At 48.0% G+C, this 24,765-nt stretch overlaps 1 protein-coding gene across 1 annotated transcript; it reads right to left on the bottom strand.

The window, feature by feature from the left end:
• Positions 1-17,655: 17,655 nt before the first annotated feature.
• On the bottom strand, positions 17,656-21,129 carry LOC149434047 (olfactory receptor 1J2-like). The gene is made up of 2 exons (XM_089664133.1): positions 21,104-21,129; positions 17,656-18,643 (listed from the first exon to the last, which is right to left on the bottom strand). Exon 2 carries the CDS (start codon positions 18,604-18,606, stop codon positions 17,656-17,658), a length of 951 nt encoding a protein of 316 aa, XP_089520259.1. The 5' UTR covers positions 18,607-18,643; positions 21,104-21,129.
• Between the last annotated feature and the right edge of the window lie 3,636 nt (positions 21,130-24,765).

The raw sequence follows: 24,765 nt of genomic DNA, 5'->3' as shown, positions 1-24,765 counted from the left end.
AATCGTTACTCAGGGACACAGAACTGTTACTCAGGGACAGACACAGAATTGTTACTCAGGGACACAGAACTGTTACTCAGGGACACAGAACTGTTACTCAGGGACACAGAACTGTTACTCAGGGACAGACACAGAATTGTTACTGAGGGACACAGAATTGTTACTGAGGGACACAGAATTGTTACTGAGGGACACAGAATTGTTACTCAGGGACAGACACAGAATTGTTACTGAGGGACACAGAACTGTTACTCAGGGACACAGAACTGTTACTCAGGGACACAGAACTTTTACTCAGGGACACAGAATTGTTACTCAGGGACAGACACAGAATTGTTACTGAGGGACACAGAATTGTTACTGAGGGAAACAGAATTGTTACTGAGGGACACAGAATTGTTACTCAGGGACAGACACAGAATTGTTACTGAGGGACACAGAACTGTTACTCAGGGACACAGAACTGTTACTCAGGGACACAGAACTGTTACTCAGGGACACAGAATTGTTACTCAGGGACAGACACATAATTGTTACTGAGGGACACAGAATTGTTACTGAGGGACACAGAATTGTTACTGAGGGACACAGAATTGTTACTCAGGGACAGACACAGAATTGTTACTGAGGGACACAGAACTGTTACTCAGGGACACAGAACTGTTACTCAGGGACACAGAACTGTTACTCAGAGACAGACACAGAATTGTTACTGAGGGACAGACACAGAATTGTTACTGAGGGACACAGAATTGTTACTCAGGGACACAGAACTGTTACTCAGGGACACAGAACTGTTACTCAGGGACAGACACAGAATTGTTACTGAGGGACACAGAATTGTTTCTGAGGGACACAGAATTGTTACTGAGGGACACAGAACTGTTACTCAGGGACACAGAACTGTTACTCAGGGACACAGAACTGTTACTCAGGGACACAGAACTGTTACTCAGGGACAGACACAGAATTGTTACTGAGGGACACAGAATTGTTACTGAGGGACACAGAATTGTTACTCAGGGACAGACACAGAATTGTTACTGAGGGACACAGAACTGTTACTCAGGGACACAGAACTGTTACTCAGGGACAGACACAGAATTGTTACTGAGGGACAGACAAAGAATTGTTACTGAGGGACACAGAATTGTTACTCAGGGACAGACACAGAATTGTTACTGAGGGACACAGAACTGTTACTCAGGGACACAGAACTGTTACTCAGGGACACAGAATTGTTACTCAGGGACAGACACAGAATTGTTACTGAGGGACACAGAACTGTTACTCAGGGACACAGAACTGTTACTCAGGGACACAGAACTGTTACTCAGGGACACAGAATTGTTACTCAGGGACAGACACAGAATTGTTACTGAGGGACACAGAATTGTTACTGAGGGACACAGAATTGTTACTCAGGGACAGACACAGAATTGTTACTGAGGGACACAGAACTGTTACTCAGGGACACAGAACTGTTACTCACGGACACAGAACTGTTACTCAGGGACACAGAACTGTTACTCAGGGACACAGAACTGTTACTCAGGGACAGACACAGAATTGTTACTGAGGGACACAGAATTGTTACTGAGGGACACAGAATTGTTACTGAGGGACACAGAATTGTTACTGAGGGACACATAATTGTTACTCAGGGACACAGAACTGTTACTCAGGGACACAGAACTGTTACTCAGGGACAGACACAGAATTGTTACTGAGGGACACAGAATTGTTACTGAGGGACACAGAATTGTTACTCAGGGACAGACACAGAATTGTTACTGAGGGACACAGAACTGTTACTCAGGGACACAGAACTGTTACTGAGTGACACAGAACTGTTACTCAGGGACAGACACAGAATTGTTACTGAGGGACACAGAATTGTTACTGAGGGACACAGAATTGTTACTTAGGGACAGACACAGAATTGTTACTGAGGGACACAGAACTGTTACTCAGGGACACAGAACTGTTACTCAGGGACACAGAATTGTTACTCAGGGACACAGAATCGTTACTCAGGGACACATAATCATTACTCAGGGACACAGAATTGTTACTCAGGGACACATAATTGTTACTCAGGGACACAGAATCGTTATGTTATTTTTGGGGTGCTTATAGAATTAAATAGTATGTCAGACAACATGCAGAGGAGTGGCAGAGGAGGCAATGTTTCAGGAGCGAGCAGACGTGGCAGCAGAGGAAGGGGTCGAGGCAGCACTAGTCGCAGCCAGAGGCCAGTGCTCCCGGTGTCATCCAGCGGTCGTGTCTCCACCGACAACCCTGCCGTCATCGATTGGTTGGCTCGGTCGTCTTCCTCTTCGCAGGTCACCTCTGACACCTACAGCCAACGGTCAGTGTGTACGTCAGACACAACCGTTAGTTGGCATGGCCCGGGAGCAAGCCCACTGAAATCACGTGTCCTCTACCTGCCCCTGTCCTTTGGTGTTCCCTCACCAAGCGAAGTATCGCATGCTGTGGGCTCAGCCCCACTGTACAGTGAGGAAGAGCTAACAGAGGGCGGTCAGGAACGGGGGGAGACATACGCCTCTTCAGCAGCCAGGCGAAGAAGTACTGGCGAGCAGAGTGGCTCGGTAGCCGGTCTAGAGACAGGTCTGTCTCCTGACCCACACGCAGCCGAGGGGGCTAGTAGTGACGCGGAGACCCTAATTGATGATGATTAGGCTGATCGCACTTGGCAGCCTCGTCGTCATCAGGCTATTGCTTCCGCATCATCAGGAGAAGAGGGTGCCAGCTTGGCAGCAAGCAAAACAGTCGGTGGGTTGCCCAGGAGGCAGCAGGGTCGCATCAGTGTCAGTGGAGCCAAACGGCCACGGAGTAGAGCACCAGCTCCACTGCAGCCTACCACCACGGCCAGTAGTGGTGCCGGTGTGCACGGAGGAAGCAGCAGTCAGCCAGTGAGGAGTAGCGGGGGCAAAGTTTCCTACTCGGCGGTGTGGCAATTTTTCGTCAAGCCGCCCGAGTAAGTAAACGTAGCCGTATGTCGACTATGTGGCCAGAAAGTCAAGCGTGGCCAGGGGGCCCATGTTGGGACTACAGCGTTGCGTCAGCATATGCAGCATCGCCATTCGGTGGCCTGGGAAAACCGTGATAAAGATACGGCGGTTCTGCCTGCCCCAGCCCCCGCTCCATCACCCGCTCCGTTACTTGCTCCGTCACCCGACGTCAATCGCCCTCTATCAGCCAGTCAAGGCTCCAACACCTCTGCTGAGGGGAGTTGTCGCTCGTTGGCATCTTCCGCTCGTTCAGATGCTCCTTCTCCTGCTACTCCTCTTCACGGATTCCGTCAGCAGTCTTTCTTGGAATCCGTTTCCAAGAGACAACAGTTTGCGAGCACGCACCCGACGGTGCAGAAGCTGAACGTCCTCCTGTCCAAGTTGCTGGTGCTGCAGTCCCTCCCTTTCCAACTGGTGGACTCAGCACCTTTCCGAGAAATGATAGCTTGTGCCGCGCCGCGGTGGAGAGTGCCAAGCCGTCATTTCTTCGCCAAAAAGGCAGTGCCAGCCCTGCATTCACATGTAGAAGAGATGGTGGGCCAGTCTTTGAGCATGTCGGTCTCTGCCAAAGTGCACGGCAGCGCCGACGTGTGGAGCTGTAACTACGGTCAGGGACAGTACATGTCATTTACGGCCCACTGGGTGAACGTGGTGCCGGCACAGCCGCACCAGCAACTTGGACAGGTCACGCCGCTTTTGCCTCCACGTTTGCACGTCCTTGGTCCAGCAAAGATGTCCGCCTCTACCACCTCTTCTTCCGCCGTGTCCTCAGCCGCCACCCCCGTGCCAAGTCCCATTACCCGACCGGCATATCACATGTGCAGGGCGCAACGGTGTCACGCTGTGCTGCACCTGGTATGCCTTGGCGAACGTAGTCACACAGGGGAGGAACTTCTGAGTGTAATGAACAGAGAAATCGACAGATGGCTGTCTCCGCGCAAACTGAAAATCGGAACCATGTTGACCGACAACGGAAAGAACATGGTGTCTGCTCTGCGTCAAGGAAGGTTGTGCCATGCGCCATGCATGGCTCACGTGTTCAATCTGGTTGTCAAGCGGTTCCTAAAATCCACCATCCCACTGCAAGACATCCTTAAAATGTCACGTAAACTTTGCATGCATTTCAGCCATTCCTACACCGCAAAGCACACCCTCCTTGAGCTGCAGCGGCAGAACAGAATTCCACAGCATCGCCTGATCTGCGACGTTGCAACAAGGTGGAATTCAACCCTACACATGTTAGACCGCCTTTACGAACAGCGAAAGGCCATCACCGATTTCCTGATGTTACAAGCGGATAAAGGTACTCCCCTGTGTAACTTAGATGTCAGCCATTGGCAGCTCATGCGTGACACCTGCCGCTTGCTCAGGCCCTTTGAGGAGGCCACGCTATTCGTGAGTCGGCAGGACTATGGGATGAACGACGTCATTCCTCTGTTGCACGTCCTGGAACAAATGCTGTTAACAATGGCTGGTCAGGGTGCGGTAGACGTGGCGCACAGATCTCAACGCCACATGACCCCTGTGGGGGCAGGATAGGAAGAAGAGGAGGAGGTAGAGGAGGTGCTCATTGGTGCTCAGGAATTATTGAGTGAAATGGGTGGTTTTTCCACTCAGCGGACAGGAGTGGAGGAGCAGGAGCATCTGGTAGAGGAGGAGGAGGAGACAGAGGACCCAGACGCACCGTGGCAGTATGCTGTGGAGATGGAGGCAGGGAGTCCCTCGCATTCCTTGGCACAAATGGCCCATAGCATGCTCGGTTGCTTGCGTAGCGACAGCCGAATAATAACCATCAGACAGAGGGATGACTTTTGGCTGTCCACCTTGTTGGACCCTCGCTACCGTTCAAAAATGGTGGCCTTTTTCACACCTGCTGAGAGGGAGGCCAAAATAACGTACTATAAAAACCACCTATGTAGTCAGTTGGTCTCTGCCTTTGTGCGCCAACTTCCATCCTCAGACACTGTGGGCCCTGTGCGCTCGCGTTCCGCTGCCATGGCAGCAGGGGAGGGGTGGGGTGGTAGGAGCAGTGGCAGCTCCACCAGCAGCGGCTGCCTCAGTCTGCAGTCGATGATGAGTAGCTTTCTTCACCAGCGCAGTGAGGAAACTACTAACCAGCCGCAGCAGCAGCAGCATCAGGTGGACCTGGAGCAGGACCTCAAACAACAGGCTTGGGCCTACTTGGACAGCACCCTGCCAACCGAGGTAGAGAATCCCCTTGACTACTGGGCAACGAAACTTGACCTTTGGCCCCAACTAGCTGAATTTGCCCTTGAAAGGCTGTCATGCCCGGCCAGTAGCGTGGCATCGGAGCGCGTGTTTAGTGCGGCAGGAGGTATTGTAACTCCGCGGAGGACACGACTGTCCACCCAAAGTGTGGAGAGACTCACGTTTGTGAAAATGAATCAGGCGTGGATTAGTCTGGATTTCAAACCACCAGTTCCTGACACAACTGACTAAATCCGCCATGAATCATGCCCCAAACATGTGCCACTTTCAGGTCTCCTCACACTGCTGGTGTGTTCCATTTTGTCATAGGGTGCTGGCAGATTACGGGCCTCCCATTGCTGCTGCCAGGCCCCTAATCTGCCATGGGCCCCTGTACCGCCTCCTCATGCTGCTGCCAGGTCCACAGTGTGTCATGGGTCCCTGTACAGCCTCCCATTGCTGCTGTCTCCATCGCCACACTCTGCCATGTGCCACTTTCAGGTCTCCTCACACTGCTGCTGGGTTCCATTTTGTCATAGGGTGCTGGCAGATTACGGGCCTCCCATTGCTGCTGCCAGGCCCCTAATCTGCCATGGGCCCCTGTACCGCCTCCTCATGCTGCTGCCAGGTCCACAGTGTGTCATGGGTCCCTGTACGGCCTCCCATTGCTGCTGTCTCCATCGCCACACTCTGCCATGTGCCACTTTCAGGTCTCCTCACACTGCTGCTGGGTTCCATTTTGTCATAGGGTGCTGGCAGATTACGGGCCTCCCATTGCTGCTGCCAGGCCCCTAATCTGCCATGGGCCCCTGTACCGCCTCCTCATGCTGCTGCCAGGTCCACAGTGTGTCATGGGTCCCTGTACGGCCTCCCATTGCTGCTGTATCCATCGCCACACTCTGCCATGTGCCACTTTCAGGTCTCCTCACACTGCTGCTGGGTTCCATTTTGTCATAGGGTGCTGGCAGATTACGGGCCTCCCATTGCTGCTGCCAGGCCCCTAATCTGCCATGGGCCCCTGTACCGCCTCCTCATGCTGCTGCCAGGTCCACAGTGTGTCATGGGTCCCTGTACGGCCTCCCATTGCTGCTGTCTCCATCGCCACACTCTGCCATGTGCCACTTTCAGGTCTCCTCACACTGCTGCTGGGTTCCATTTTGTCATAGGGTGCTGGCAGATTACGGGCCTCCCATTGCTGCTGCCAGGCCCCTAATCTGCCATGGGCCCCTGTACCGCCTCCTCATGCTGTTGCCAGGTCCACAGTGTGTCATGGGTCCCTGTACGGCCTCCCATTGCTGCTGTCTCCATCGCCACACTCTGCCATGTGCCACTTTCAGGTCTCCTCACACTGCTGCTGGGTTCCATTTTGTCATAGGGTGCTGGCAGATTACGGGCGTCTCCCATTGCTGCTGCCAGGCCCCTAATCTGCCATGGGCCCCTGTACCGCCTCCTCATGCTGCTGCCAGGTCCACAGTGTGTCATGGGTCCCTGTACGGCCTCCCATTGCTGCTGTCTCCATCGCCACACTCTGCCATGTGCCACTTTCAGGTCTCCTCACACTGCTGCTGGGTTCCATTTTGTCATAGGGTGCTGGCAGATTACGGGCCTCCCATTGCTGCTGCCAGGCCCCTAATCTGCCATGGGCCCCTGTACCGCCTCCTCATGCTGCTGCCAGGTCCACAGTGTGTCATGGGTCCCTGTACGGCCTCCCATTGCTGCTGTCTCCATCGCCACACTCTGCCATGTGCCACTTTCAGGTCTCCTCACACTGCTGCTGGGTTCCATTTTGTCATAGGGTGCTGGCAGATTACGGGCGTCTCCCATTGCTGCTTCCAGGCCCCTAATCTGCCATGGGCCCCTGTACCGCCTCCTCATGCTGCTGCCAGGTCCACAGTGTGTCATGGGTCCCTGTACCGCCTCCCATTGCTGCTGTCTCCATCGCCACACTCTGCCATGTGCCACTTTCAGGTCTCCTCACACTGCTGCTGGGTTCCATTTTGTCATAGGGTGCTGGCAGATTACGGGCCTCCCATTGCTGCTGCCAGGCCCCTAATCTGCCATGGGCCCCCCTACCGCCTCCTCATGCTGCTACCAGGCCCGTAATCTGTCATGGGCCCCTGTACCGCCTCCTCATGCTGCTGCCAGGTCCAGAGTGTGTCATGGGTCCCTGTACGGCCTCCCATTGCTGCTGCCAGTAGGCAGAAGGGTCGCAGAAGTGTCAGTGGAGGCAAACGGCCACGGAGTAGAGCACCAGCTCCACTGCAGCCTACCACCATGGCCAGTAGTGGTGCCGTTGTGCACGGAGGAAGTAGCAGTCAGCCAGTGAGGAGTAGCGGGGGCAAAGTTTCCTACTCGGTGGTGTGGCAATTTTTCGTCAAGCCGCCCGAGGAAGTAAACGTAGCCGTATGTCGACTATGTGGCCAGAAAGTCAAGCGTGGCCAGGGGGCCCATGTTGGGACTACAGCGTTGCGTCAGCATATGCAGCGTCGCCATTCAGTGGCCTGGGAAAACCGTGATAAAGATACGGCGGTTCTGCCTGCCCCAGCCCAGGGTTCCATTTTGTCATAGGGTGCTGGCAGATTACGGGCCTCCCATTGCTGCTGCCAGGCCCGTAATCTGCCATGGGCCCCCGTACCGCCTCCTCATGCTGCTGCCAGGCCCGTAATCTGTCATGGGCCCCTGTACCGCCTCCTCATGCTGCTGCCAGGTCCAGAGTGTGTCATGGGTCCCTGTACGGCCTCCCATTGCTGCTGTCTCCATCGCCACACTCTGCCATGTGCCACTTTCTGGTCTCCTCACACTGCTGGTGGGTTCCATTTTGTCATAGGGTGCTGTATGGCCTCCCATTGCTGCTGCCAGGTCCGTAATCTGCCATGGGCCCCCGTACCGACTCCTCATGCTGCTGCCAGGCCCGTAATCTGTCATGGGCCCCTGTACCGCCTCCTCATGCTGCTGCCAGGTCCAGAGTGTGTCATGGGTCCCTGTACGGCCTCCCATTGCTGCTGCCAGGCCCGTAATCTGCCATGGGCCCCCGTACCGAGTCCTCATGCTGCTGCCAGGCCCGTAATCTGTCATGGGCCCCTGTACCGCCTCCTCACGCTGCTGCCAGGTCCAGAGTGTGTCATGGGTCCCTGTACGGCCTCCCATTGCTGCTGTCTCCATCGCCACACTCTGCCATGTGCCACTTTCAGGTCTCCTCACACTGCTGGTGGGTTCCATTTTGTCATAGGGTGCTGTATGGCCTCCCATTGCTGCTGCCTCCACCGCCACACTGTGGCTCCACACTCTGGTTTTGGCCCCGTGACTGCCCAAATGAGTGAAGTGTGCGGTGATTCTAAGATGGACGGCACTCATCTGCATGTCATACTGACTGACAGTATTATTTCTCTTCCCCAGCAGACTCCAAGGGCATTTAAATTAAAGGTACAGTGTTCTGCACTAATATAAAGGCTCTCTGAAGCCTAGAAACACCCTTTTATAAGTTAAATTTGCAGCGAATATATTCGACTCGAATCAAATTTTTTCCACGAATTCGCCGAATCAGTCGAATCGAATTTTTGAATAATTCGCTCATCTCTAGTCTCTATAGAATAAATGTATATCAGCTTTGTGACTTGAGAATATTTATTTATTTATACTTTGTTGTAGTTATGAAATTGTGAACTCTGAATAAAATTAATTTTATTTATTGGCTAATTTACAGAATGATCTAAAATACTTTACAAAGTACAACGTTTTTCTTTTAAGATTCCATCGTTTTGTAGTTGCATCTTCTAAGGGTTGTCATTGGATCGCACAGTTTCTAACCTGTAAAGAAAGCTGCAATCTTTGTGTTTGGTTGGGTAATACTTGTCCGGGGTCACCAGGGTTTGAAAGCGATAACTACGGGCCAAGAAGCAGAAACTAAAGGCACAGGTAGTCCTCCTTCTTAAAAACATTATCCTTTCATTCATAGATGGGTAGAAGTTGGCCCGGGGCTGCACCAAGAGGCCTAAAAATGGAGACATGAAGAAAAAGTCGGAAATCTTTCTAAAAAATGTATCCTGCAGTTGTGTTTTTGGTGGATATAGATTGTTCAGTAGTACCACAATTTCATGGCAGCAAAAACAAGCCAAAAGGCAGAGAAATATGTCACGGTGTCTTCCTAAGAAAAACTATAGCTTTTGCCCTTTTTTTATTTAATATGTATGTATTTATTTATAATTTGTTGTAGTTATGAAAATGTAAACTGTCAATAAAATCCACTGAAACCGTTTTAATTATTATATTATTATTATATATTACATTGAGTTTATATAGCGCCAAAGGGTTTGCTCAGCGCTGTACAATAGAGGGGGGGACAATACATGAAACATTACAGCAGCTACGAACAGCACACGAGGGGTAAGAGGGCCCTACTCTTTCGAGCTTACAATCTGGGAGGGAGGGGGTAGTGGTACAGGAGGAAGTGGCTGTGGGGGATGGAGTGGTAGGAGGAATGAAGGAGAGCAGCAGTTAGGTGAGGGTGGGGTAGGCTTCCCTGAAGAGGTGGGTTTTCAGGGAGCGCCTGAAGGTGAGGAGGGAAGGTGACAGTCTGATGGATTGGGGTAGTGAGTTCCAGAGGATGGGGGAGGACCTGGAGAAGTCTTGCAGACGTGCGTGTGAGGAGGAGACCAGGGAGCAAGATAGAAAGAGGTCCTGTGAAGAGCGAAGGGTACGGGTAGGGTGGTACTTGGGAATCAGATCGGTGAGGTAGTTAGGGGCAGTGTTGTGAATGGCTTTGTAGGTCAGAGTGAGTAGTTTGAATTTGATGCGTTGGGCGATAGGGAGCCAATGAGGGGATAGGCAGAGGGGGGTGGCAGAGGTGGAGCGGGTGGTGAGGTGGATGAGTCTGGCAGCTGAGTTCAGGATGGTCTGAAGCGGGGAGAGTTTGCACTGGGGTAGGCCGGTGAGGAGGGAGTTGCAGTAGTCAAGGCGTGAGATAATCAGGGAGTGCACAAGTAGTTTAGCGGTGTCTGGGGTAAGGAAGGTGCGTATTTTGGCGATATTGCGGAGGTGGAGCCTGCATGTGTTTGTCAGTGATTTGACATGAGGTTGGAAGGAGAGGTTAGAGTCCAGAATGACGCCAAGGACTTTGGCTTGCGGGGCGGGATTGATGGTGGTGACGTTAGTAGTGATGGATAGGATGGGGGGGGGGGGGGCGTGGGCAGGAGGGAAGACGAGAAGCTCGGTTTTGGAGAGGTTGAGTTTGAGGAAATGGAGCGACATCCAGTCAGAGATGTCGTTTAGGAGGTCAGTGATGCGGGCGGAGAAAGTGGAGGTGAGGTGAGGGGTGGAGAGGTAAATTTGAGTGTCATCAGCATAGAGATGGTAGTTGAAGCCGTGGGAGTGTATGAGTTTGCCAAGGGAGGAGGTGTAGATGGAGAAGAGAAGGGGTCCAAGGACAGAGCCCTGGGGGACCCCAACAGAGAGGGGGAGGGAAGGGGAGGTGGCACCATTGTAGGAAACGCTGAAGGAGCGTCGGGATAGGTAAGAGGAGAACCAGGAGAGAGCGGTGTCTCTGATGCCAAGGGAGAATAGTTTATTAAGGAGGAGGGGGTGGTCAACTGTGTCGAAGGCCGCGGAGAGGTCCAGGAGGAAGAGGACAGAGTAGTCGCCTTTCGCTTTGGCGGTAAGTAGGTCGTTGGTGATTTTGAGGAGGGCGGTTTCGGTGGAGTGTAGGGGACGGAAGCCGGACTGTAGTGGATCAAGGAGGTTGTTGTCAGTTAGGTGGGCGCTTAGGCGGTTGTAGACTAAGCGCTCCAGGAGTTTGGAAGTGAGTGGCAGCAGGGAGATGGGTCTGAGGTTGTTTGGGTCAGAGGGGTCCAGGGAGGGCTTTTTGAGTATGGGGGTGATGTGCGCATGCTTTATTGGGGAGGGGAATACGCCGGTAGAGAGGGAGAGATTGAAGATGTGGGTGAGGGAGCAGATGAGGGAAGAGGGGGGTGACTGGAGGAGTCGAGAGGGGATAGGGTCTAGGGGGCAGGTAGTGAGGCGGGCTTCAGAGAAGACCCTGGTGACTTCCTCAGTGGTAGCGGGGCTGAAGGAGTGCAGAGCTGGTGGGGTTACGGTAAGCGGGGTCTTGGGTGTGGAGGGGGGCAGTGCGGTTGCGAGGTCAGAGGAGGGAAGAGATGAGGGGGAGATAGGGGGGGGGAGGCTAGGTGGGGAGGTAGATTGCGAGTTGACTATGTCCTGACGGATTGCATCAATTTTATTGTGGAAATGAGTGGCAATCTCGTGGGCGGTGAGTGAGGTACTGAGTGGAGGAGGGGGGGGAGAGAGCAGGGAGTTGAAGGTGGAGAAGAGTCGGCGAGGGCAGGTGGAGAGGGTGTTAATCAGGTTTACGAAGTAAGCCTGCTTGGCGGCGTGGAGGGAGGAGGTGTAAGTGAGGAAGAGTAGTCTCTCCAGCGCACGACTGCGACGTTTGAGGCATTTAGTGTGGTCGTTCTGCCATGGTTGGAGCGGTCTGGGTTTGATGTAGCGTGTGGTTAGGGGTGCCAGAGAGTCTAGGGTAGCTGATAGTGAGTCGTTGTACGTGTTAGTGGCTAGGTCAGGACAAGACAGTGGAAGGATGCTGTCGTGTAGGCGGTCGGCAGCTGAGTGGAGGGGGGCCGGGTTCAGGTTGCGAAGGTTGCGGCTGGTGATGGTTTGGCGCTCTGGGGGGGGGGAGTTAGGGGAAGGGGAGATGGAGAACGTGAGGAGGTGGTGGTCGGAGAGAGGGAAGGGGGTGTTAGAGAACTGGTTGAGGGTACAGAGGTGGGAGAAGACGAGGTCCAGGGTGTTCCCAATGATGTGGGTGGAGGATTGAGTGTGCTGTGTGAGCGCGAAGGAGGAGGTTAGGTGGAGGAATTGGGAAGTAGCCGGGCTGTTGTCATTGATGGGGATATTGAAGTCCCCGAGGATGATGGTTGATAGCTCAGAGGAGAGGAAGAAGGGAAGCCAGGCAGCGAAGTCATCCAGGAAGCGGGGTATGGATCCGGGAGGCTTGTAGATCACTGCGATCCTTAGGGGGGTGGGTGGGAAGAGCCGGATGCAGTGAGCCTCGAAGGAGGAGAAAGTTAGGGAGGGAGGATTAGGGAGGACCTGGAAGGTGCTCAGCGGTGATAGGAGCAGGCCGACCCCACCACCTTTGTGACCGCTTTTAATCTTTTTTGTCAACTATTTTATTTATTAGCTAGTGGACAGAATGATCTAAAATACTTTACAAAGAAGTACAAAATTTTCAGGAAGTACAATGTTTTTCTTTGAAGATTCCATCATTTTGTAGTTGCATCTTCTAAGGGTTGTCAAGTGAAAACTTCATTGGATCGCACAATTTCTAATCTGTAAAGAAAGCTGCAATCTTTATGTTTGGTTGGGAAAAACTTGTCCGGGGTCACCAGGGTTTGGAAGCGATAACTACGGGCCAAAAAGCAGAAACTAAAGGCACAGGTAGTCCTCCTTCTTAAAAACATTATCCTTTCATTCATAGATGGGTAGAAGTTGGCCCGGGGCTGCACCAAGAGGCCTAAAAATGGAGACATGAGTAAAACGTAGGCAGTCTTTCTAAAAAATGAATCCTGCAGACATGTTTTCGGTGGGTTTTGGTGGGTATAGATTCTTCAGTAGAACCACAATTTCATGGCAGCAAAAACAAGCCAAAAGGCAGAGAAATATGTCACAGTGTCTTCCTAAGAAAAACTATAGCTTTGGCCCATTTTTAATTCCATGAGGGGTTTTTGACAAGAAAGGGGAGACGAGGATATGTTCCACATGGTGGTTATGATGATACTGGGCAGCACCATTACACAGGATTAAGCAGCTGAGTTAACAAAAGGGAAATGTTTTCGGTGTTTTCCCTGTGAAATGGAGCAGAAAAGTTCATTTCTAGAGATTTGCACTCTTGTGATTAGGAGGTAGAAGTGGCAGAGCCACCAAATGTTGCAGCCATACAAGGTTTACTGGCATCCCCCCACCTCTGCAAGCCACCAAAAGGTTCACACAGTGTGCATTCAACAATTTATTCTGTCCCTTTCCATGTTTGTTTGAAGAGGTGTTGGTAGTCTTGAATACCCTGCCAATGCCAGTATGGTCTAGCTAGAGGCCCGTTTGGCTTGAATTTTTAAGATTTGTAAGATGGCGACTACCTTTTGAGAAACATGTTTAAATAGTACATAAATATAATTTAATTTTACAAAAATAATACAATTAGTAAAATTAGCCATAATAAAAAATAGTGATTGTGTCTGCGTATCTGCTATGGTGCTGGAACTGGAGCAAGTTTCCACTGGATGGTATGGGAAGAGTTGGCCAAATTTGCATTCTGAGATTGGGAATGATGGAAGAAGAAGCACAGATCCAGAGAATGTATGAAGGAGAAGCAGGAAGATCCTTGCACTGAAGGTCTCAGGTTCAGCTTCTGGAGGAGGGGGAGGGAGCGGCTGGCTCATGCTCTCAGAACTACGTTGACCCAGGTGCCTCTCCAGACTCTGGGGTGGATCCCGACTTACAATCTAAGGCCTCTAACCCAAATTCACACATACACATATTAGGGCCAATTTTGATAGGAGCCAATTAACTCACCAGCATGTCTTCGGAGTGTGGGAGGAAACCCATGCAGGCTTCAGGAGAACTTGCAAACTCTGTGCAGGTAGTGCCATGGTTGGGATTTGAACCAACAATTGTAGTGCTGCTAGATGGAAGTTCTAACCACTTAGCCACTCTGCTAAATGAACCCCTTTGTAAAACAAATCACTAAAAGCCTGTGTAGATAACAAATATTTAACTTTCAGTTAATCCCATTTAAATTCCAGGTAACTTTAAGTAATAAAAGGAACTTCTGAAGGCTTCTTTGAAGTTTGCTAATCGTCAGGCAATAGAAAACAAAATACAAAATAGAAAATTCGGCAAGCGGTAAATGAGGTCAGTTACTCCCCTGAACTCAAAGTATGAAAATGCAAAAGAGGTTATCAGACAAATTAGAAAATGGAAAGTTAAAGGGTAAATGAGGACATATATGACCAAAAACATTTTTTTCTTACTAAACATATTGCTGGAGATGGACACAAAGTAATTCAGTAAATTTGTATTTTCAGAAAAATAATGTAACCTTGGTACAGTAGCTTCCATGTATCACCCATGACAAGGGAATCAAGAGAGGGAAAAGGAATGGTGGGTATAGAGGCCAAGGAAGAAGGACCTTCCATGGCTGCATCTTCAAATGTTAAACCAAACTGTCAATGAATGTCTCTGCCAAACCGTCTCTGAAGACCAGAAAAAATGGAACATTCAACAAGAGGTCTGGGGCATGTGCCTGGATGCCAGGGTCTACCAACACCACGGAGAGTCTGACCCACCCACACAAATAAGACCAGGAATCTCTATGAGATTTTTTTTCCCAAATTATTAACAATTTATTCTCTACGTTGCCATTTCCTGCCAGTTAAAAGGAAAACATCTATGGTCACAAAGCGGTGAAAATTCGCCCAGCTATTAAAAATTTCAGATAGAAAAACTTCACAATCCAGGAGGACAGTCTGTTCTGTTATATGTAGGGAGAAGTTGCTGGTCCAGTCCAAATGTTCAAACCGAATTTTGATTGTCTGAAGGTTTGGTGAAGTGACAAACTAAATGGGTGTTAGGTTGGGCCAAACCCCCAACTGTAGCGGGAAGTAAAACATTTAGCAGTAGGAAGGTGTCTCCTTTATATTAGTGATACCGCTGCTAAATGAGACAGATTCCTGCTCAGGTTGGTTGTTGGAGCTGGCGGTCACCAGCGTTCTAGCAGCCAATGTCTCATTCCTTTTTGGACAAAGTGTGGAGATTTGTGGAAAAAAGTAATGGGTTCTTCCCAAAAATCATACCAGTTCATTTAGATTTGGTATGAATTTTAATAGGGAACCCCATGCAAAAAACAAAAAAAGCATGGAATCCCCCCAAAATCTATACTAGACATTTGAGTATGCAGCATGGAAGGCCAGGAAAAGGAGGAGACAAGATCAAGGCAGAACTCTGAACTGTGCAAGGCCCTATGCCCTCAACATGGGGGGTACCTTGGCAAGGGGACACCCCTGGCAACCACCTTGTTCCTATGCTGTTTAGGGCAAAGGTGCCTTTCCCAAAGCTCTGGGGGTTGTGGGATCTGAGGGTAGGGAGCTTATTAAAATATGAAAACCCCATTAAAAATAAAAAGGACCCAGATATCTCTCTCCATACGGATGACTAAGGGGATGATAGGACTCCTACTTATTTATATAAAAATATGCATAGTAGCTAAACAAAATATTTAACAAGTTTTTAAGTCAAAAAATAAAAAACACCAAAAAAGTCAAAAGATGTAAATCTATCTTCAGTCCCATTGTCCATAGATGCAGATCTTAGTCAATCATGTTGAACAACTCTTGTCAACCCATTGACGCGTTGAAAGAAACAATTCACCGACTCACCAAATATGTCTGACCAAGTTACCAATTTGCAGCAAATGACAGCTTCTGGTCCCTTCTGCTAAATGTAAGCAAAGGGGCGGGGTCTCTCGGGTGAAGTCATTCACAATGAACGAGGATCTGCATTGCTGGACAATGTGATCATCAAGGGAGTTGCATTGTAGGACATTTTTGGTTTTTTATTTATTTTTTACAAGTGTGTTTAATAATTTTTTTTTTTAATTTGTACCCCTTACACATCACATGGGGGGTATCCAGTGTCTAGGTCACCTGTATATTTAAGGATGGCTTCCAAATTCTTTTAAACCCCCTGCCAATGGTCCCCCCCAACCACCAGGCTGGGGTTGTGGGAAACAGGCATCAGCATGAGACAAGGTGCTTTTCTGGGGGGGCAACCCTTGAAAGGTGCCTTTCCCATGTTGAGGGCATGTGACCTGGTTTGGTTCAAGTGGTGTGTTCACCCCGTATTTCCTGGCCAGCCATGCTGCATGCTCTGATAAGGGTCTACTACAGATTTTGGGGGGTTCCTGCATGGATTTTGCATGGTGTTCTCCCTTAAAATCCATACCACACTCAAAGGGTCTGATATAGAACTTGGGTGGCACACAGTGAAAGACAATGAACACGCTTACTGGATGGGAAAGCACACAGATTACCTCAGCATACTGCTGCTCTTTCAATGCCCAATCACTAGCGTGGGGGGAGGAGAAGGTAAAATTAGGCAGATATTTTTGCCTATATGCTGCCATCCCAAGGATGAGTACCGTAGCCATGATTCCGTGTGGAAGATGGGAGTTGATCTGTGCTTGCGGTAACAAGAGTAACTACTACTAGCGTTGCAAAGACTAACATTTATAATGGAAATTTAATTTACATACTAAGTATTCTTTAAAAAAATAAAAAAAAATATATATATACTGTATATCTTTTTTCTGTCCGGCCTAAAGACAAATGACGGCAATACACACGTCGTTATGTGTGGATGTTATATTATGTCCTCCACAGAACGTGGCTTGTGCTCGCCCCATGGGCCACACTGCGGCGTGATCTGTCCCCGCTGTTTCCACCAGACATAGCAGGTGACCAATCAGTGTACCAGCTGCTGTTGGTACCATGTGACCGCTGTTAGCAATCATAGCAGATCACATGACAATAGTACACAATGAATGGAGTTCATTCGTGCTGATTGTGCTGATGTGTCACAGTGATCACCAGGTACAGAGAGGGCAAATCACAACCCACCTGTACCATGTGATTAGCTGTGAACACTCACAGCTAACAACAATAGTAAATACTGAATGAATCCATTTCGCTCGGTAAAACTGGTTGCTTATAACAGTGAAATTCACTAGTATAAGCAATCATAGTGTGTAAAAAAAATATTGCTCTGGTTACAGTATTGTTTAAGAAGGAAGGGAGAAAGGGAAAAGAAGTCATGATTGAGATTTCTTTGTAAAGTCACAAAACACAAACATAGGAGGAGGATGAGAGATGACGGGGGGGGGGGGGGGGGGGTAGGATATAAGAGGCCTGTTGGATTTAAGAACTCTCCTGGATAAACCTAGGTGGACCAAACAGTATTAAACTAGGAATTATCTTCATTTCTTTCTGTTCCTTTTTAAAGAGGAAATAAAAGTGTCATTAGGAAAAAAGAGTTTAGGGGTTCTTGAGAATGCGCCTTCTTACATGTCCTCCTTCCTATGTCATGTCTTGTTTTTATTCAATGTTTCCTTGTACACGTATGAATGATATGCAATGTATTTGAAATAATAAAAAAAAGAAGTTAAAAACAAAAAAGAAAAGAAAAGAATGTGTCCAGGGCATCAAGATTACAATGACCATTGGTCATGAATAGGTTGGGTACAGCTATGAACAATGGACATTTTTTCCATTTATGAAAGACATTACTAAAATCATTAATCATCTAAAAATTTCCTAGAATAATATAAGTGTCAATATTCACAATTTTAGTTTCAGCAGCAAACCTGAATTAATTTTAGGTGATAATAAGTCCTCAGAAGTGCCTCCATGAGATCTTTGTTCCTCAGGCTGTAGATCAGAGGATTCAGCAATGGATTAATGAGGGCAGATATGACTGTAAATAGTTTGTTTAAAATTAACATATTGCTGGAAGTCGGAACCAAGTAAATAAAAATTAAGGAGCCATAAAAGATGGAGACCACGGTGAGGTGTGAGGTGCAGGTGGAGAACGCTTTCCTCTTTCCAGTCTTGCTACGGATTCTGAGGATGGTACTGAAAATATAGACATATGGAAGAAAGGTCATAAGAAAGGCTCCTAATGCAAAAGTAGCACCTGATAAGAATACGACCACCATGTTTATGAAGGGGTCAGTACATGTAATCTGATATAAGTGTGGAAGGTTACAAAAGAAGTTGTGGATGGAAGATGTTCTGCAGAAGGACAACCTGAGCAAAAATAAAGTATGAGCCAAAGAAACAGAACATCCTGCAACCCAGACCATGGAGGCCATACAAGCACAGACCCTCCAAGACATCATTAGTTTGTAGTGTAGGGGGTGGCAGACGGCAATGTAGCGGTCGTAGGACATAGCTGAGAGCAATAAAAGTTCTGAGTCAGCAAAGGAGAGGTAGAAAAAGACTTGGGCTGTACAGGCAGGAATGGATATTGATTGGCTTTTTGAGACCAAGTCATAGAGCATCCTCGGTGCGGTCACTGATGAATAGGACATGTCCAGAAATGCCAAGTTAGCAAGAAAAAAATACATTGGGTTGTGCAGATGGTGGTCAGTGAGGACCAAGAAAAATATAAGAAGGTTTGTGATAAGAGTCATCAGATAGATCAGAAGGAAGACCACAAAAAGTGCATTCATGGTCAGTGGATGGTCTGATAGACCTACGAGGGTAAAAGAGGAAATCTCTGTCTGATTCCTCATAATATTCATTTGTTTTGTCTGTTTACATGTATTACTATAGAGCAGAGATATAATTATCCATTTAAACAATCAAAACAATAACCATTCTGAAGAATTATTAAAAGGAGAACATGTACGGAGTACCTACACAATATTCTCAGGTTTACATGAAGACATTTGTACCGGCTAATGATTTGTTCTTATATAAAATGTTGGAAGTCCTGCAGGACCGTCTGCTGCTTTGTAACAACAACAGAAAATCTCAATAAAGGTCTCTATAGAATAAATGTATAACAGCTTTGTGACTTGAGAATATGTATTTATTTATAATTTGTTGTAGTTATGAAAATGTAAACTGTGAATAAAATCCACGGAAACCATTTTAATCTTTTTTGTCAACTATTTTATTTATTGTCTAGTGGACAGAATGATCTAAAATACTTTACAAAGTACAACATTTTTCTTTTAAGATTCCATCATTTTGTAGTTGTATCTTCTAAGGGTTGTCAAGTGAAAACTTCATTGGATCGCAAGTTTCTAATCAATCAAGAAAGCTACAACCTTTGGGTTTGGTTGGGTAATACTTGTCCGGGGTCACCAGGGTTTGGAAGTGGTGACTATGGGCCAAAAAGCAGAAACAAAAGCACAGGTAGTTGTCATCCTAAAAACATTCACCTTTGTTTATGGATGGGTAGAAATTGGCCAGGGGCTGCACCAAGAGGCCTACAAATGGAGACATGAGCAAAAGTCTGCAATCTTCCTTAAAAAAGGAATACTGCAGCCCATAGGTTTGGTGGGTATAAATGTACGTATAAGTAGTACCACAATTTGATGGTAGAAAAACGTAGTGGGTTCTCCCCAAAAATCTTGCCAGTCCCTTTTCGTCTGGTATGTATTTCAATAGGGAACCCCAAGCAATGTGATGGCAGCAAAAACAAGACATAATGCAGAGAAAGAAGTTACAATGTCTCCCTAAGAAATATTATAGCTTTCAGCCTTTTTAACTGAGGATAAGTTCCAGATGGTGGCTATGATGATACTCAGCAGCACCATTACACAGGATGAAGACGCAGAGCTAACAAACGGGAAGTGTTTTTGTTGCTTTCCTCATAAAATGGAGCAGAAATGTAACAAATTAAAACCTGAAGTTCATTTCTGGAGAACTGCACTCTCAGGATGAGGGCAATGAGAGGTAGAGGTGGCAGAGCCACCAAAAGTGGTGGCCCCTACAAGGCTTACTGGCATCCCCTTTGTTGTACCTATCCAAGCCACCAAAGGTTCATATGGTCTGCATTGAACAATACATTCTGTCTCTTCCCATGTTTGTTTGAAGAAGTGCTGGTGGTCTTGAATACCTCACCAATGACAGTGTGGTCTAGACAGAGACCTTTTTTTCTTGACATCATAAGATGGTGAGAACCTTCTAAAAAAAATGTTGAAATAATAATTAAATATAAACTGAGCTCCTGGATTGTCTGAGGTGCAACCTGGCGTCGTCGGATGAACCGAAACATGACATCCCAGAGGGGTTCTATTGGAATTAGGTCAATAAGTGTATTAAAGAAACCCCCCCCCCCCCCCATGGTTGGGACTTTAAAAGCATCAATGGATGAGTAAAAAATATATCAATCTTTATTGAACATAGATTGGTTTAAACATATCAGCCATAAAATATGACATGGGCGGTTACTTACAGATAAGTACAATATCACCATACAAAGGTATATCAACAATACAGAGTTCCTGGATAACCTTCGACGCGTTTCAGAGTAAGTCTTCTCCTTCTTCAGGGATGAGACTCATAGGTGATAGAGCCTCTAGAAGAACATAATACAGAGAGAGTCAAAGAAAAAAGGGAAAAAGGTTTCAGCCACATTTAAAGGAATCTGGTGTGTAGCCGAGTCCACCAGTCCTCCCCAGACCACATCCATGCCGGCACTGACCGGACAGGACCCCTCCGAAAAGGCACAGAGGCCTCACTGACAGCCACAGAGGGGAACGTTGCTAGTGCAGGTGCAGGTTCAAATGTTAATTGGAAGCTAATGGGGAAACACAGCTCCATGCATACAAATGTCCTCCAGCTTTTTTTAAGGACAAAGACTAATTCAGGGGAATATTAGATGGAAAGATAATTATAGAACCAGCAATGATGGGTCAGCCTTATCCCCTAAATATAGGGCTGAGCTGTTCTTAAATACTGTCATGATGTCACAAGGGGGCGGGGTTCACCCCACCCCTTGGGACATCATCACGCATTGACCAATCACTGTGATCTGTCAGGGCACAGTGCATTGTGGGAGGCCCATACCGATTGTGTGTTCACTGAACACACGAACGGCCTATGTTCGAGTCGAACATGTAGCCCATCCCTGGTTTTGACTTGCTGAACATGTGTGTGCCACAGAGAATGCTCTATAATTGACCAGTCCTAATACCGTATGCGAGAAGGGACAACCATTACATTATCTTTCCTTGTCTCAGACTCTACGGGTCCATTCCAAAGGGCCCTCTCTTTAGGTATGCAATGAGGACAGTAGATGGATTAGATAGATCCACCAATCGGGATTGGCCTATGCAAGTCTCTGAGAGATAGGTCTATATCAGGTTAGGTTTTTAGGGGAAGACAGGAGAGAGAAGATCCGAGGATCATCATAGGGGTCCCCGTGCTACACAGCAATATCAGACTTTTCTTTGGCACTTCCATGCATGCTGTCCTATGTTGTCGTCTCGCTGTTGGAGTAATGAGGTTATGAGTATTATATTCTTTAATTCCTTTGTTTAGTCTTTTTTTTCCTGTAAATTGCTGTGTTAGTTTAGATCTTCATACTATTTACCAATACATTTTGGTTGTTGTGTTGTGTGTGACTCGGGGTCAAAGACTTTTCATTAATAATAACACAGCAAAGAGATATTAAATCTCAAAAATATAAAGTGCGGGAAACATTGGCAAAGTAAGAGATGTGCGTCCTCGGTCAACAGTCCTCCACGCATCAGAGGGAGGGGGAAATCACCCCAAAATCTGACAGAAGACGTAACTCAATTTATCAAAAATAGAACACATTGGGGATGATTTACTAAATCTGGAAAGTAAAAGGTGAAAAAGATACAATGTGGCGCTAATCCCTTAGCATCCCTACTTCACTATAATAAACATGATGATCTAAAACACATGAAACATACACTATATTGCCAAAAGTATCCCAATCATGTGATTCAGGTGTTCCAATCCCCTCCATATCATGTGATTCAGGTGTTCCAATCCCCTCCCAATCATGTGATTCAGGTGTTCCAATCCCCTCCATATCATGTGATTCAGGTGTTCCAATCCCCTCCATATCATGTGATTCAGGTGTTCCAATCCCCTCCCAATCATGTGATTCAGGTGTTCCAATCCCCTCCATATCATGTGATTCAGGTGTTCCAATCCCCTCCCCATCATGTGATTCAGGTGTTCCAATCCCCTCCCCATCATGTGATTCAGGTGTTCCAATCACCTCCCCATCATGTGATTCAGGTGTTCCAATCCCCTCCATATCATGTGATTCAGGTGTTCCAATCCCCTCCCCATCATGTGATTCAGGTGTTCCAATCACCTCCATATCATGTGATTCAGGTGTTCCAATCCCCTCCATGGACACAGGTGTATACAATCAAGCCCCTAGGCATGCAGACTGCTTCTACCAACATTGGTGAAAGAATGGGTCGCTCTCAGGAGCTCAGTGACTCCAAGCGTGGTCCCGTGATAGGTGGCCACCTGGGCAATAAGTCCATCCGTGACATTTCCTGGCTACTAAATATTCCACGCTCAACTGTTAGTGGGATTATAACAAAGTGGAAGCCACTGGGAACAACAGCCACTCAGCCACCAAGTGGTAGGCCACGTCACATGACAGGGCGGGGTCAGCGCATGCTGAAGCACACAGTGCGCAGAAGCCACCAACTGTCTGCAGAGTCAATAGCTAAAGACCTCCAAACTTGGTGTGACCTTCAGATGAGCCCAACAACAGTGTGTAGAGAGCTTCATGGAATGGGTTCCCATGGCCGAGCAGCTGCATCCAAGCCTTCCAAGTGCAATGCAAAGTGTTGGATGCTGTGGTGTAAAGCATGCCACCACTGGACTCTAGAGCAGTGGAGGCGTGTTCTCTAGAGGGACCAATCACGCTACTCTGTCTGGCAATCCCATGGACGTGTCTGGGTTTGGCGGTAGTCAAGAGAATGGTACTTGTCTGACTGCATTGTGCCAAGTGTAAAATTGGGAGAGGGGGGATTATGGTGTGGGGCTGTTTTTCAGGGGTTGGGCTTGGCCCCCTAGTTCCAGTGAAGGGAACTCTTAAGGCGACATTTTGGACAATTTCATGCTCCCAGCTTTGTGGGAGGAGTTTGGGGATGGCCCCTTCCTGCTCCAACATGACTGCCCACCAGTGCACAAAGCAAGGTCCATAAAGACATGGAGGAGCCAGTTTGGGGTGGAGGAACTTGACTGTCCTGCACAGAGTCCTGACCTCAACCCCATAGAACACCTTTGGGATGAATTAGAGCAGAGACTGCGAGCCAGGCCTCCTCCCCCGATATCAGTGCCTGACCTGACAAATGTGCTTCTGGAAGAATGGTCCAACCTTCCCATAGACACCCTCCTAAACCTTGTGGACGGCCTTCCCAGAAGAGTTGAAGCTGTTATAGCTGCAAAGGGCGGGGCCAACTCAATATTGAACCCTACGGACTAAGACTGGGAGGCCATGAAAGGTCATGTGCGTGAAAAGGTCGGGGCCAACTCAATATTGAACCCTACGGACCAAGACTGGGAGGCCATTAAAGGTCATGTGTGTGGAAAGGCCGGCCAACCAATACTTTGGGTAACATTGTGTATCTCACCATACTACTAAAACATTTTTTCAGTAATTTTAGGCTGCATATTAATTAGGTAGCGCAGAAATCATGTTACACTTTAGACTAAAAACTGGAAAGTGCAAAGTCTGGTGCAGGACACAGAGGAACCTGATACATCCAGCAACTACAAAATGGGGGCTCATCCACGATCTCCTCCTAACTTTTTGCAGGGTGATGACCTCATTGAAGAGTCAAGCAGCCAACATGGACTCCATGTCACTGCCAAAGGGTTGTGTAAAGAATGGGAACTGTTATCTGGCATTAGACACATTATTGCAGTGGATCTTCATTCCAAGATGGCCACTCTGAAGATTATGGGGTTGATTTGCTAAAACTGGGGAGCGTAAAATCTGCTGCAACTCTTCATAGAAACCAATCAGCTTCCAGGTTTCTCTCTCAAGGCTTAACCGAACAAGCTGAAGTTAGAAGCTGATTGGCTGCTATGGACGGCTACACCGGATTCTGCACTCTCCAATTTTAGTAAATCTCCATCTCAATGTATACACCTCATTGTGCACTTATATTGTTCCATTATTGTGTTTATTTCTATTTTTATGAACGTGTTTAAATTATTAAATATTTACTGCTGCTCGTGTGTTAAAATAATTTTTTACAGCTGACTGACAATACCTGTGATTGGATAAAACTATGCTGGGTAAAAACTCACCAGGTTTAGGAGGGTGTCTATGGGAAGGTTGGACCATTCTTCCAGAAGCACATTTGTCAGGTCAGGCACTGATGTCGGGGGAGGAGGCCTGGCTCGCAGTCTCCTCTCTAATTCATCCCAAAGGTGTTCTATGGGGTTGAGGTCAGGACTCTGTGCAGGCCACATATAAAGCCATTTATAACTCCGCCCCAAATTACATCACCAATCTTGTATCCAAATATCACCCAAAATGTACTCTCCGCTCCTCGCACGACCTCCTACTCTGTAGCTCCCTTGTCTCCTCCTCCCATGCTCGTCTCCAGGACTTCTCCAGAGCTTCCCCCATCCTCTGGAACTCTCTCACACAATTTATCAGACTATCGCCTACTCTGCTCACTTTTAGGTGATCTCTGAAAACCGATCTCTTCAGGGAAGCCTATCCTGCCGTCAGCTAATAATGGGATCTTCTACTCTTCCAACCAGTCCATCCCCCACAGTTACTACCTTTTGTACCACCAGCCCCTCCCTCCTAGATTGTAAGCTCCCAGGATCAGCCCCTCCCTCCTAGATTGTAAGCTCCCAGGATCAGCCCCTCCCTCCTAGATTGTAAGCTCCCAGGATCAGCCCCTCCCTCCTAGATTGTAAGCTCCCAGGAT

Source organism: Staurois parvus, unplaced genomic scaffold (assembly GCF_062004578.1).
Source record: "Staurois parvus isolate SC_StPar_1 unplaced genomic scaffold, SC_StPar_1.0 ptg001842l, whole genome shotgun sequence".
NCBI lineage: Eukaryota > Metazoa > Chordata > Amphibia > Anura > Ranidae > Staurois > Staurois parvus.
This window is presented reverse-complemented; position numbering and strand designations above follow the sequence as displayed.

Bases quoted from the DNA above. Each gene is read 5' to 3' on its own strand.
- LOC149434047 (XM_089664133.1), bottom strand. From the start codon at position 18,606: ATGAATATTATGAGGAATCAGACAGAGATTTCCTCTTTTACCCTCGTA.